This window comes from Podospora anserina, chromosome 2 (genome assembly GCF_000226545.1).
Source record: "Podospora anserina S mat+ genomic DNA chromosome 2, supercontig 3".
Classification (NCBI taxonomy): Eukaryota; Fungi; Ascomycota; class Sordariomycetes; order Sordariales; family Podosporaceae; genus Podospora; species Podospora anserina.
Genome location: NW_001914831.1, coordinates 63,873 through 78,511, shown reverse-complemented (window position 1 = coordinate 78,511; position 14,639 = coordinate 63,873). Strand labels below are relative to the sequence as shown.

At 49.6% G+C, this 14,639-nt stretch overlaps 6 protein-coding genes across 6 annotated transcripts, besides 1 other annotated feature; 2 read left to right on the top strand and 4 right to left on the bottom strand.

Annotated features, from left to right (window-relative positions):
• Positions 1–954: 954 nt before the first annotated feature.
• On the bottom strand, positions 955–1,656 carry PODANS_2_13760 (uncharacterized protein; the record flags this gene model as incomplete). Its single annotated transcript, XM_001903169.1, has 1 exon — positions 955–1,656. One exon carries the CDS (start codon positions 1,654–1,656, stop codon positions 955–957), a length of 702 nt encoding a protein of 233 aa, XP_001903204.1.
• An 83-nt stretch (positions 1,657–1,739) lies between these two features.
• PODANS_2_13750 (uncharacterized protein) lies at positions 1,740–2,816 on the bottom strand (the record flags this gene model as incomplete). Its single annotated transcript, XM_001903168.1, has 1 exon — positions 1,740–2,816. One exon carries the CDS (start codon positions 2,814–2,816, stop codon positions 1,740–1,742), a length of 1,077 nt encoding a protein of 358 aa, XP_001903203.1.
• Positions 2,817–3,408: 592 nt separating this feature from the next.
• Positions 3,409–3,480, top strand: a tRNA (tRNA-Thr).
• Positions 3,481–3,612: 132 nt separating this feature from the next.
• Positions 3,613–7,197, bottom strand: PODANS_2_13740 (uncharacterized protein; the record flags this gene model as incomplete). The annotated part of the gene is made up of 2 exons (XM_001903167.1): positions 3,613–6,666; positions 6,859–7,197. 2 exons carry the CDS (start codon positions 7,195–7,197, stop codon positions 3,613–3,615), a joined length of 3,393 nt encoding a protein of 1,130 aa, XP_001903202.1.
• Positions 7,198–9,523: 2,326 nt separating this feature from the next.
• PODANS_2_13730 (uncharacterized protein) lies at positions 9,524–10,523 on the top strand (the record flags this gene model as incomplete). Its single annotated transcript, XM_001903166.1, has 3 exons — positions 9,524–9,789; positions 9,853–10,339; positions 10,413–10,523. The coding sequence occupies 3 exons, from the start codon at positions 9,524–9,526 to the stop codon at positions 10,521–10,523; spliced, it is 864 nt and encodes a 287-aa protein (XP_001903201.1).
• Positions 10,524–11,636: 1,113 nt separating this feature from the next.
• On the top strand, positions 11,637–12,938 carry PODANS_2_13720 (uncharacterized protein; the record flags this gene model as incomplete). The annotated part of the gene is made up of 1 exon (XM_001903165.1): positions 11,637–12,938. The coding sequence occupies one exon, from the start codon at positions 11,637–11,639 to the stop codon at positions 12,936–12,938; it is 1,302 nt and encodes a 433-aa protein (XP_001903200.1).
• Positions 12,939–13,203: 265 nt separating this feature from the next.
• On the bottom strand, positions 13,204–14,271 carry PODANS_2_13710 (uncharacterized protein; the record flags this gene model as incomplete). Its single annotated transcript, XM_001903164.1, has 1 exon — positions 13,204–14,271. One exon carries the CDS (start codon positions 14,269–14,271, stop codon positions 13,204–13,206), a length of 1,068 nt encoding a protein of 355 aa, XP_001903199.1.
• Between the last annotated feature and the right edge of the window lie 368 nt (positions 14,272–14,639).

The following is a 14,639-nucleotide window of genomic DNA, read 5'->3' as shown; positions in this document are numbered from 1 at the left end:
AATTTAATTTAAATTTATTAAATTAATAATTTAATTATTATTAATAATTATAATATATTAAATAAATAATAAATAATATTTAATATATTAATTAATAAAATAATATTATATAATTAAAATAATAAAAGGCGGAATAATTTAATTAAAAATATTAATTTTTTAAATTATTATTATTTATTTATAATTATTAAATTAAATTAATTTTATTTTATTAAAACCGTTCGAAATTATAATTATTATATTTATAAAAATAATATTTATTATAAATCTAATTTCGTCGAAATTATAAATATTATTATTTATAATATTATATTTAATTTTAATATTCTATATAAACGTAAACTATTCGGTAATAATTTTTAGATTTTTATATTTAGCCCTTTAATAATTATATTTATATATAAAATATATATAAAATTATAATTAATATTTAACGAAATTATATATTTAACGTTAATTAATAGGAAGCGTATCGTATACGCGTAATAATTAATTAACTATATTTTCCACGCTACTTAATTTAGGTAGGAATGCGTATATAGATAGCTTAAGAACGTATTAAACTATTGTCTTTTCCTTTAAATCCGTTAAATTACGTAAGTTGGCTAGAATATCGCGTCGTGTAAGCTTACTAGTGCGCCGGTAATGGAGGGTAGTATAAGGTATAGAATAGAGCTTCGCTATAGCTTTAAGGCTTAGTTTAGGGTTATTTTTAAGGGCTTCGAGTGCAAGAATAACTTTTGCTTTAACTAGAATCGAAGATATCTTGGTATAGTGGAGGAAATCGATGTTGCAGGTAGAGAGCTATATCGCGTACGAAATCGATCCACTCGCTTGTCCGATCCGCTCGCTTATTAAATACGTTAGGTACGATTTGGGTAACTGTTCATTGCGCTGATCTTGAATAAAAGTTGAATATTGTTGGTCTCCTACCTAGCACACAAGCATGCTACATCAAATTTCCCCTGAATCCCAAACCACCACTCCTCCAACTACCGTCAACACACTTCTCAACTGTTTGATCCTTTCCTCCGGAATTGTGAAGTAGTCCTCACTAAGCACTGCTACATCACCCAGCCTTCCTGTCTCAAGAATACCCAAGCTATGCTCGTCAGGCCCGCCTAAGAACCAAGTGTTGTGTTTCGTGAAGAGCTCCAGTACTTCTTGTCTGCTGATTGACTGGCCGGGGTTGATGACCTCCCCTTTGGCATTTTTTCCAGTAATTGCATAATACGCATGAGGCCACGGGCTCAAGGGAGCAATGTTCGCCCCATCAGGACCGAACCCTCCACGGATTCCGCTGTCCAGGATTCTTCGAAAAGGAGGTCCGGCGGGGTTTGTTGTGTTACCTGTCCCTGAAAGGTAGAGCCAGCCAGAAACATTCACACCCGCCCCTAATGCCTTTAATCTTCTGAGAGAATCTGTCGAGATCCTTGGCACATGGGCGACAACCCAGCGTAGGTTTTTGATGGAGACTTCGGCGTCGACCTTTTCAAAGCCCTCTAGTTGTGTTTTGAGATCATTTTCTCCAAGAGCGTGTACCTCCAGCCGCCACCCTGCCTTGGCTATTTTAAGGGCGGCAGCTTCAAAGACGGGCCCGCCGGCGTAGTCTGCGATCCCGACGGCGAACTCGCCGATGGCACCGGTACGCATCATGTCATTGCCAAAAAAGGGGAACGTGTTGCGCAGGCGCTCTACAAGAGTAGGGTTTTCTGTCGTTGTGTCATCGTGAAGGAAGTTTATGCGAAGCCGGATGATGCCGTCGAGGTCATTGTACACCGAGAGCCAGGGAAGATGAAAGGTATACAGATCTTCTGAGGCAGCACCGTCCGAGGATATGTTGGTCGCACTGAAGGCCCCTTGATCCAGCTTTGGTGGCCTGGGTTAGTAAGAGCTCCAATAATGTTCACCAACATCTGTGGCAGGGTGTGCAGGCGGGGCATGAAGGTGAGGGGACATATATCGCAAGAAGAACCTACGTGTGTTGTCACTCCGACGCTGGCTGCATACTCCATTGCACTCCTCACGCTCCTCTTCCTCTCCTCAAACCCCAACAAGCTCTGCCTCAGCCACAACAGCGCTTTTCCATTTTCCAGTCCAGATGCAATACTTCCATTCGTCGCTATCACCACGCTAGCCTCTCTTTCCAAGATCTCTCTGCCTTTTGTATTTGTGGTAGCCGGACCAGAAAAGGATGTGGAGATGAAGATTGGGTTGTCGTTCACTGCGCTATCCAGCTCCTCCAACGTAGGGAGTCTCTGTTCCTTGAGCTGATTGGGAGAAAAGCCACCGATGGTTGTGATCCACCCATCCTTTGGCACCCCTTTTGCACGCTGCTGATATGTTGCTTTCACATCAGCAACCGACAAGGACAGCTCCAGAGGGGTATGGTAACCGGGTCTGTTTCCGAGGAGAACAATGTGATTATGGCAGTCTATTAACCCCGGTACCGCAACTCGACGTCGGAGGTTGATTTTCCTGAATGGAGAGGACGACTGTGACAAAGTGCGTTCGGCCTCGGGTAAATCGTCACCAGTATATGCAATGTATCCATCTCTGACGGCCAAAATGGAGACTACCCGGTTGCTGGGGCCGATTGTGTGAATTTTGCCGTTATAAAGAAGCACAGACCCGCGTAGAGAGCCCGAAGTATGGGACTGGGTGATGAAACGAGGGGGCAAAACTGGAGTGAAGGAAGATTCAATCGACAGCGTGGAATTAGTATTGCTGGACACTTGGACGTCGAGTGGGGAGGCAAATAGGACCCAGAATTGGAATACGAGTAAGAAGGGTAGGATGGTGATAATGGCGAACATGACTCTCAGGGTGTCCACGATTAATGGATTTATGTTTCAAGTAGAATGCGGAGCAGACAATTGTGCTGTCAATGCTTCGGAGTATGTCCCGTCATATACTACCTAGGGTAGTAAACCCTAGCCACATTATATACCTGAAAGGTAGGGAAGGTACCTTGCCCTCCTTCACTTGAGGGAGGGTACCGTCGCGATGATCACATACCCACGAAGGAGGGGGAGTGTGGACAGAGGTACCTTGGGTAACGAGCCAGTGACTAGGTATCTAGATATGCAATACAATGGAAATACCCGGCGGACAAAAATATCAGCCGAAGCATGCTCCTAGGCCGGTGGTTCACTAGTCTGAGATGCATACATATATTGGTAGTATTGCATGAGGGGTTGCTCTGGCAGCCTGAGCACACTGGTGATGGGTGGTTTTGTGTCATCGTTCGGAAGTTTGGAGAGCTTGGCTTGCCCTGCACCCTCTTTTGGAACTGAGACCAATTGAATAGCAATGCTGAAAAGACAGTCACAAGAAAAGGAAAAAGACGTCATTTCTGTCGCATGATATCAATTTTGAGTTTTGGTGGTAAAGCATCCAATCATAAAAGCCTGCTTGGCCAAGTGGTAAGGCGTCGCACTTGTAATGCGAAGAGCACAGGTTCGATTCCTGTAGTAGGCATTCATTTTACCACACCCAGTTACGTTGATCCTGATCACACAAATGGAACATTTTTGTAATTGCAAATTCTTCATGAAAACCTGGAACAGTAGACAGAAATGGCAAACAGACAACAACAAGCCAACACCCAGATCACACTACCCTGCGTCTTTTTGCACTTGACCGAAACCTTGGAGAACGCCGTCCTCGCTTCGACCCACGAGCCCCATCATCCCAAGCTCCATTTTGTAATTCCTCCTCCACCCGTATCGCGTGCTGTATGGCCTTTTCCATTCCATTCCTCACATACTCCTCTGGTGTGATGTCGCCCTCTAGCCTCAGATGCCATGTTCGTATATACCGCTTGGGATCAAAAGTTTGTACTGGCAATGAACCGAAAAGACGAGATTCCATTCCACTGCGCATAAAGTCATCCAGTGAAGTCCATGGTCTAGGACCTTGACGGAATTTCTCAGGAGCTGGGCCCAGTGCTGAATCAACGCTGTGGATGATGGTCCTGGTTTGAGACGTCTTTGGTCTTTGGCTCGGTACCGTGGTGCCCTGATACCTTCCAGGCAGAGTTTGTGCCATCAACCTCCCCTGACTTGTGGGAATATTCAGATTTCTAGACAGTGTATCGGTACCGCCATCTTCATCCTCGCTCAGGACCTGGAGAGTCATGACGCTCGACATCTTCGCCATCGTAGGAGCGTCATCGCCATCGCCAGCGTCTTCCTCTCCAGCCCAAGGGTTTTCACCGGCATAGAGCTTGCAGTAGTACTCGGCCAGCGGAATTCCCTTCGCTGTGGAAGTGGAGCGCCTCACACTGGAATCAATGTATGACGAGTTCCCCTCAGCAGCATCTATATTGTCTTGAATAGTCTGGTCCATTCTCCCGTCGTTCAGGTCGCCCGGCGCATTAAACAAGTTTCTAAGAGTTGTGACAAATTCCTCGTCAGCCGGCATCGATAACCCATCAACAAAGGAGTTTTCTGCAGCTTGTTCTGCCTCGAGTAGTATCGTATCATCAGCTGCCCAAAATGCCGGCAGGTTTGTGACATCTTTGAGGGTCATGTCTGGGTTTTCGAAGAACCCTGTTCTCAAAACATATTCGCAGTATTTTTCCAGGCGGTCAAGTGCCCTATTTTTGTATGAGGGGTCATTCGGGTCTGGCAGGATCGTGGATTTCCCATCAGGATCGGCAGAGCTTGACTGCTCGTGCTCGGCCTCTAACATCCACTCATCGTAAAGATCGGGCTTGCTCTTGGAATCACGGTGCACAGGCACAGTGCCACCCTCTGTGAATTGTTGATTGTTGATGAACGATATCTGGTCCTTCCACCATTCCATGAGGCTTTCCAAGAATCGAACTTCGTTGTCAATCCTACGGATGGTGTCGTTATGCTTGCGGTCGAACTCGTGATGCATGCTGATTTGGGTGTTTATGTTTCTCTCCTTGTAAACATGAGCCAAGCTATAATCAGCCTTCCTGCCCTCAAAAGTGGAATTTTCATGATGCTTTTCCTCCTGTAGGTGCTTGACCTTTCTGCGCTCCACCTCGGCCCAAAAAGAGCTTCTCGCCGCCAAAATATCCTTCACCTGTTTGTCCACAATGGCAAGTGTCCTCTTATCAATGTCGGAAAGATTCCCACGTGTGGCAATGTCGATCTGGCGGGATCTCCGGATGTCGAGAGTACTAAGCTCCCTGGCCATCAAGGGATATAGTTCCCAGACTGGCTTGTTCACTCGGTCCACGATGGCAGCATCTTCAAGCGGGGAGTTGGTGCACACAGTTGGGATTGACGACTGGTGCGAGCTCGAGGACTGCTGTGACCTTCCAGACTGCTGTGGGCTTGAAGACTGATGTGCATGCGAAGGGGTGGACGTCCCGGCCTGGGGGGCGGTGATCAGCGGCTTCACATAAAAGTTGTTTATGAACGGATACATGTAATTCTTCTCGGCTATTTTGAGCAGTTTTCGTCGGTCATTCAATATTTTGTTGTGCCGGTGAATTGTTCGGACGAGGTCTTTGTGCTTCCCACCGCGGGCTTCCATAACCATGATGACAGCCGACCGGGAAGGCCAAAAAGGAAATGTGTGTACCCTAATCGCGGCGAGAGCCATGTGAGCTTGCTGAAAGTCCTGGGTAGCAGTGAAAGGCCATCGCTGCGGGTCATAAGCCCGATAAGGCATCCCGCCCCTGATGCCCATGGTCCACATGACCGGGCGATCCCTTTTGTCCTTCGCCCTTCTATGCTGATCCAGTTTATAGTCGGCCAACGCAATGACATGTCCGTAAAGCCAGTCGTTGCTGGGCCATTCCTCCCAGCGTCTTTCCCTTTGTACCTTCTTGGTTTGAGTAAATTCGGTCCACCATGCACATGTTGCTTCCTTCATGTCCGCCGTGTTGTCGTATTCTTCGGCTGCGAAATCAAACATATCCTCAAACTTCCCCACGAGATCAAGCAGTTCTCCGCTGTATTTTGCTCGCAACTTCTTGGAGGTTGCGAGTTTGGTAAAGGGAAATTTGATCTCATCGCCGGCTTGTTCCCGTTCGGCAACGTGAAAGGCTAGCTCTCTGCCCAGACCCCACGCTTTGATGCGTTTTTCAGAGATAGTCAACAGTGTCTTCAGCATCACACAGAAATACATCTTGTCAAACCACGTCCCCGGCTCTGGAAGCTTTTTCAACCTTGCCTTGTATTCACCGTGAACGTCATGTTTCACGTCGCACGCCAGGCCAAAGTCTGCAAGGTGAATCTGTGGGAAACAGGCGTTAAAGTTCTCAAGTCGTGGGTCTTTTTGTTTTTCTTCAGCAGAAGGGTAGTGCAGCCAAATATTGTGTAAGTGGCCGTCATTGTGGCCAATCGAGACCCAATCTTTCAACGTTGGATGCTTCAAGTCGGGCTTCAAGTGGTTGTTATTCCGGAGGTTCTCCTCTGGAGATTTCACATGGCCTGTGTGCAAGTAGGCATAAGCCCGCCCGACTTGGGCGATGAAATGCCAGATGAATTCCTCGGGGACATCCTCAGCTCCTGTACGCTCCGAATTTTTAGACAAGCGCCCTTTCTTGTAATTCTCCAAGAGTTCCCAGAGCGAGCCGCCATTGTAGTATTTCATGAACATGGTTGACTGTGAGTCTCCGTGCCAGTTCTTTATGTCGTTGTCGGGTCTGGTTCCGTAATCATGTATCTGAACTGCATACATCTGCGAGATTGGATACAGAATAGCTACGTAGTACACATTTTATTAGCAGCTGCGTCTGGACGATGATGGACAACACATACGGTCATATTCTAGCGATCTGTACGCTGCAGGGTCGTCCAAAGTCATGTACTCAATCTCTGGTATGATTCCGTTGACATTGCTCGACAATCGCCACGAGATATTGCCCAGCACCTGTTTGATGACCACCTGCTCCTCCGGTTTGTCCATAGAGTGGAACAGCCCTACCATCACACCATTTTTGGTCACGTACTTCGGGAGAGTAAACCAACGGATCAAAACAAAGCCTTTGGGACGAGCCTGTAGCCAGATGAGGGATTTGTTGGTAACAGGCGATTCGTTTTTGTAAGCTTCTCTTTCGGCCACCTCGGGCCGCTTGAGTGGAAAGGCTACCAGTGTCATGTTTTTCCACCCTCGCTCTTCGATCTTCTCACCAAAAGGTGTATCTGTAGAGCGTTGGACGCCCACAAAGTCGGAATCATCGCGAATTGTGCTGTCGTTCGGAGATGCCATTATGGTGGTTTAGAGAAAACCTCGGTACTCCGGTTTGAGGGGCAGTTTTGACCAATGTCTGGATTATTATGAGCTCGTGTAGGCAAGTTAAGTAGGTAAGGTAGCTACCCGACTGATGATGAGGTGCATATTTTAGGTCTTGGACAACAAAGCCCTATCATCTCCAGATCCATCATGCCCTTCTTTGTCCGGGTAACTAGGATCAGTTCAAGTAGCTGTTTCACAGGGCAGCCTTCACTCAGAGACAAAGGATAGGTATCTCATCGAACCACTATCCAGCTAACCACTTTTTCCGGATCGGGCTAGGAACTGCCAGTCATCAAACATAGAGACTTTGAAAGTGGCACTTGACTATGCCCTTGGTACCCACACCTACCTCCCTCTGTGCAACTGGTTTCATACACACCATCCCATTATCTGGGCGGCATCATCAATTCGCCTTGTCTACCACACACACTCAGTCTCTCCCAGCATTGTACCTGCACCTACACTCCACACAAATTATCGAGATGGAGTTGGATTCTGCGTTGCTGCTTCGACGTCTTGTTAGTGATGATGTTTCCCATCAGTCTTTTTCAAGCCACGCTGGATCGAATCGCATCCTAATTGGACACTTGGTGAAAAATAGCCAGAGGCAATTTCTGACAGTTACGTGCAGTGCTAGAGCGTTGCGTGTGCACTATGCCTGCCCAAGAAAGCGGGATTAGGACTCCGTTCACACATGGTTGAGGTGGGACTACAAGATTTAGGCTGTTAATTCTGAGCTGCAGGTAGCCGTAGGAATGCAACTCTGTGACCCCAGATTAACAAACAGCCTAAAGGTGGAGTACACTAGAGAAGTCTCTAGACAGGTTCAAGTGCATTGTTTGTCAGTCAGCTAGGTAGAGATGTCCTATCTGGTTTGAATCATTGTTTTAGCGGATAGACTGTGGTAAAATACCTACCTACCATATCAAATCCTTGGGAGCCGTAGCAAGACTTGACGTTGATGCATAAGGTCTGGAACAAACATACTACCTGCCAGTCCTGCCTACTTACACAAGCTTCCCGACCTACTTCGCACTCTGGCAGGCTGCATCACCTACATTCTTGACTCGCGGCTTGATCAAGGGAGATGTTCTTTCAGGTTCGCAGAAATCCTTTCGGCCGCCACTGCCCATGTTGAGCCTTCAGCTTGGCAGTACCAGTTCTCGGCCTCCATATCCCGTGGTTGCCCATTGAAGCAATTGAAGCAGGCCCCATGTCATGAGGCTCTTTGGACGCCATCCGTTGACATACAACTGCACATGTTTAGCTTAAGGTCTTGGGTCGTAGTCTCATTGATTTACCCGTCGGTTAAATCGGTAGTTCGCTCCCTGAAGGCCCCGCTCCCTTTTTTGCCGAACTGGGTTGCATCTTTCGGCAAGGCTGTCTACGTACCAACCCATATTACTCGATGCAGACAGGCCGGTGGCTGAGAACCAGAAACCCGGTTTGAGAGTCGAACTGACTGGGAGACTAGCACAGGGAAACACCATGTCATGAGGTCCTCAGTATATTGAATTTTGACCTCCTATACGCGCGGCTAACCTTGGTGTACAGTCCTGTCACGCTTCTGGTTGCATTGCACAGATCGGTTGCGTGTGAATTCCAAGTTGTTCAACTTGGCACTCTGGAATTGCAAGGGCTTTTGATCCCATGCCTTTCTCCTTGACATTTGCGGTGTTATGGCGGTCTAGAATCCGTTCTCGTCTCTTGTTTCACCACCTGTGCTGTTTTGCATGAACTACGCTTGGACGAATTCGGCATTGATCAAGATGTTAGTGCCAATTTCGACAGATCACCCACATGTAGGTACCTTAGGTACCTTGTGTCAAGAGCACAGCTACCTGCTGGTAATAAAGAAGTCGGTTGTTCAGTCTTCGACGAGTTTCTTGTTGGTTATGTCCACTGCACTGGGCCGTTGTGCCAATTTGTGGGGAAGTGCTTCAAGGAGTGGGTAGAATCGACGTTAGATGACAGGTGCTAGAATCCGGGGCATGACCAGCAAACAGAACAGAATCCACCCAGAAAGGAATCCACAACCAAGGGGTTGCATTACAACCAGGTCCTCATGTAACGCAGGGACCTCCATTGTCTCGCAAAGGACTGGAGTTGAATGCCTGGGCCAAGGATAAGGGGCAAATTCCGCTCCCTCCGAAGACCCAATACCACCTAGCTGGCAATGAACGGATTGGCATGTGGAAATCTATATAAGCACCTTTGTCGCCCAACGGAGGAAATTGATCCCAACCCTCTTGTTTGACCAGGCCTGTAACTTTCCAGTTGTCTCTCCAGAAACATCAAGATGGTCACCCTTTCTTCCCTTCTCGTTGCCGCCGCGACAGTGGCCACTGGTGTCTTCGCTGCCCCCGGTGAGCTTCCTGGGCTGGCCAAGCGTCAAACCTACACAACCAGCGCCACCGGTACACACAATGGGTACTACTTCTCCTTCTGGACCGACGGCGGCCCGAACGTGAGGTATACCAACGAGGCTGGCGGCCAGTACTCGGTGTCGTGGTCCGGCAACGGCAACTGGGTTGGTGGTAAGGGATGGAACCCCGGTACTGCTCGGTGAGTGTTGCAACATGTCGTCGTGTGCTGGTGTCAGCAGCTGACAAGGGTCGTATGCAACAGCACCATCAACTACACGGGCACCTATCAGCCCAACGGCAACTCGTACCTGGCCATCTATGGATGGACCAGAAACCCTCTTGTCGAGTACTACGTGATTGAGAACTTTGGCACTTACAACCCATCCTCGGGAGCCACCCGCATGGGAAGCGTTGTCGATGGCGGTGCCACCTACGACATCTACAGGTCCACCCGCGTTCAGCAGCCCTCTATCGAGGGTACTCGTACCTTTGACCAGTACTGGTCCGTCCGCCAGCAGAAGCGCACCGGCGGCTCTGTCAACATGGCTACCCACTTTGCTGCCTGGGAACGTGCGGGACTCAGATTGGGAACCCATGATTACCAGGTTGTCGCCACTGAGGGCTACTTCTCGTCCGGCTCCGCTACTATCAACGTTGGCGGCTCCTCGGGTGGTGCTCAGCCCCAGCCCCAGCCCGAGCCTTCTCCCAACCCCAACCCCGGCAACGGCGGCGGCGGCGGTGGTTCCAATGTGAGTCCTCCTTTGCTCTCTAGGCCATGTGCTTGATCAGAATAGAACAATTAATAAACATTCACGAAAATAGTGCGCTGCCAGATGGGGCCAATGCGGTGGTCAGGGCTGGAATGGTCCTACTTGCTGCGAGTCAGGCACTACCTGCCGTTCCAGCAATCAGTGGTATTCCCAGTGCCTTTAAGTTGTTGGATTTGACCTTGGACGTTCTGGGGTGGGTTCTCACCATGCGGTCTCAAACTTCGATGGACAGTAAGGGAAAGTCTGTAAGGTAGATAGGATAAGGGGACGCCTCATGCTTCATGTACATAATTGCACCCTGGCATGCCATCACGGTATGTGGTACAAATACTCGTTTTCATCATCAAAAGCTTCGATCGATGTGTGTGTCTGTGTGTGTGCAGAATCCTGATGTTTTGGACGGGATGCCCTGGTGGGCTGAGATGTCGAGAGATTGAAAAGGCTGTCTGTGGTGTGTGTAGCTGGGGTGTCTGCGGTGTCAACGAATAGGATGAGTGGTAAGAACCTTGCATCTTTGCCCTACAGTCACACCACCGTCGCCTGCTTTCTCCTCAGGTCCAACCAAAATGCCGACACGGTGAGACAGGAGACAGGGCTGTGTCTCTGATGCCCTGGTAATATAAACACAGCTGGTAGGTAGCTAGATTCACAACATCGTCGAAATGGATGGCCGGCCGAGTGTGATCAGGTAAGCTCGCATCAAGCCAAAGAGGGAAAAGGCATCGAGGCGGTACATCAGGAACCTCGCCGCTATTTTCCCCGCACAAAGCGACCCTAAAAGCCCACACCGCTTGCCTCGTTGAGATAAGGCCCTGTTGCCCTGAAGAGTGAGAACCAAGGATTGACCAATGGCGGTCTTGGCCCGTTCGCCATCGTTTTCTTGGCCTCCCCCTGCAAGAATTCCACCGGTCTCTTGCCCTCGATCGAGGACCAAACCAAGTTCGGACCATGACAGCAGAAGCGGGGTCGGCAGTTCAGCCTATGGGTTGCCATTGGTGATGATGGGTGATCTGGTTCCTGCGGTCTGCCAACGGCCAGCTTTGAGAAGCGTCACGTTGGCGCCCACGGTACCGGAGCTGAAGGGGGTGCTCGGAGAGTAAAAGAAGGACCGGGCTCCATATTTTGATCCTGTCCTTTTCCCTCGCTCTCAACCGTTGCTGACAGCCAACCTTTTCTGCCCGTCCACGACAGGGTCAACCCACCATCTGTGTCCTTTCACCGATTCACTAGATGCCAGCACCCTGCGGCTCATCAACGTGGTCGACAGCAACGTACAATGGCGAATAATTCCCCCCGTCGACCCCCATCGGGGATCAAGGTCATCGTGGTCGGAGCTGGCTTCGCGGGTCTTGCTGCGGCCATTGAATGCGATCGGAAGGGCCACTCCGTCACACTGTTTGACAAGGTCGATAACATTGAAGAGATCACCAGGATCGGCGATATCATCTCTTTCGACCCGAATGGCTCCGTTGCCTTCGAGCGCTGGCCAGGTGTTGTGGATCAAATGGAAGCCATTGCCCGCCAGACTAAGCACATTGACCTATATCACCACCAAGGCAAGTTTGTCACGCGGCAGGACTTCTCCCACGAGAAGGCATGGGGAAGAAGGATCAATGGCCACCGAGGGCAATTGCACAACATCATATACCGACATGCTGTGGATCGTGGTATCGACATCCGCCTCGGGAAGCGGGTCGAGGACTACTTTGAGCAAGACTCGCCCCCTCAGGCCGGTGTGGTGGTGAACGGAGAGCGCATCGCGGCGGACGTGGTGATCGCGGCCGAGGGAGTGAGATCGCGAGGGAGGAAGATTGTGCTCGGTTTTGACGAAAACCCAAAGTCGTCCGGGTACGCCGTGTACAGAGCCTGGTTTCCGGCCGACCGGGTGCGCAATAATCCTGTCATCAAGCATCTGGTTGAGAATGGCGACACGCACCAGGGCTTCATCGGGCCGGACATCCACTTTCTGGCCTCCACCATCAAGAACGGGACCGAGGTCAACTGGGTCTTCACCCACATTGACGATGGGAATATCGAGGAGTCATGGCAGTTTCCGGGAAAGCCCGAGGAGGCGCTCAAGTATCTTGAGGGGTGGTGCGATGTCGTGCATGAACTGGTCAAGGCGACGCCTGATGGAAGACTGATAGACCATAAGCTGGTGTACCGGGACCCCCTGCCGACGTTCATCTCACCCAAGCGGCGGATTGCCTTGATTGGCGACTCTGCGCATCCGTTCCTGCCCACGTCGATTCAAGGAGCGAGCCAGAGTATCGAGGATGGCGTTGTATTGGCGACCTGTCTAGAGCTCAGCGGTAGACAGAACATCCCGCGAGCTCTAAAGGCGTACGAGAAACTTCGATACGCACGAGTACATCGGGCACAGGCCAATGGCCCAAAGATGAGAGAGAGGTGGCACAAGGCAGACTGGAATGAGGTGTGGAAAAAGCCAGAGATGATCCACCTCATTCGGGAAACGTGGCTGCTGAATTTTGATGCCGAGAAGGATGCATATGACAGGTTCTCCAGTGTCCTCGAGGAGTTGGAGAGAGATGAACAGCAAATCAAACCAAGGCTGTAAATATGCTTTCCTTGCTTGTTTGTATCCCGGTGTCGATGAAACGACGGTCGAGAGATTTTCTTATTAAATGAACATCTAGGTAGCGAACTGTCTCGCGGTAGAAGTAAAGCCTGGGGTGATGGTCCTATGCCAAGATTGTAGCCCCTGAACCCCTGATTTAACCCTGAACCCCTGAGAAATGGTGGAGAATGATGTAAACCCCACTCTAATTTGTAGAACAATGTAGGTGAATACTACTACTATCTCTTCTGATAAATAAGGTGCGTTAGCGAACTCCTCCCAGGGCCCCCATTGTCATGCCTGCCAAAACCGGCATCGCCATCGTCCATGACCTTGCCAACCCTCTTCCCTCATATTCTTGCTCAGGCTTAGACCATCTGCCACCCGCAAACTTCCCACAGCCGTAGCCCCCATAACCAAATCCATACATCTTGGACCCTGGTCTGAGATATCTGCCCTTCGGCTTGCTATAACCATATTCCGACTCGTCGTAGATAATCTCGTCGAGGTAAGGACTGATCGGCTTGGCGTCGGCCACACCTGGGAATGTGTGACCAGGTGCCTCGAGATACATGTGCGTCCTGTTCTCGTCCTTGCCCAAGAACGCTGGGCGGGAGGTGTGCATGGCGGTGGCCATCCCCCTGCGGAGGATGCGATGTTGACGGTACATTTCTTTCTCCTTGAGAGCCCTCTCGGCCCGTGCTGAGACACGCTCGTCATGTGTCGTACCAGTAAGTGTATCCTTCAGCTTTCTCGCTAACGAGCGCTTTCCTGAGGTGTCACTGCTCTTGGAGTCAGAGCCAGAGTCGTCCGTTGGTTCGTCAGACAAGTCATCGGCGCTGTCCAGAACCGTCTCGGAAATTTGAAGACGGACCTTGTCCTTCTCTGCCTCGTTGAGTGACGAAAGAAATTCGTAGTCGTCATGTGGATGGTGCCAGATGGATCTGGGGTTGGGGTTGTAGTTGGTGTCAACGAAGAACTGGTGATGCGTGTCTGGATCAAATTCCCTAACCCATCCAGAGGGAACGGGGCGAAGTTCGTCTTCCATGCTGCGGCGGGCTTGCATTGGAATGGCGTCTTTGTGTTGGAGTGCTGTGGTTGTTGAGATGGTCCCGGAGCTGGTTGAATTGGTTTCGTTGTTGCCAGAGAGCGACGACTGTAATGCTCCAGAGTGGATTGCGGGTGGTGAGCCTCTTTCTACCTTGGTGCTGCTCGAACGTGATGGCGATACAGACATTGTGGCACTTTTTGGCAAAGGCGGGAGGGGATATAAGTAGAGATTTACCCGAAACACACAGGCTGGAATGCAGTTGGCAAGCAGCTGTAGTAGCATGTGAAGAGAATAATCTGAAAAAAACTCGGGCGGTTGAAGTGAGTAAGATTCAAAGCTTGAATGCGGAAGAAGGGACACACCTGCTTGTTAGTGTGCTCTGGAAGCCAATCTGACATGATAGCAGTCAGACGTCATGTAGCTGTCAAATCACTATTGCATCGAAAGTGGGTTTGGACACAGAACTACTGCAAAGCCAGTGCTGGCTCATGTGAGCGACGAGCCAGCTGCGCATATAGTCTGGGACTCGTCTACATTAATTCGCGATTGGAAGTCAAAATGGTCGTGTTTGCAGAAAAACTTTTACATAAATATGTGTATCAAGAAAGAGATCGAGGCCCTTCAAGGCATGCATCCTCCGGTTCGAAAGT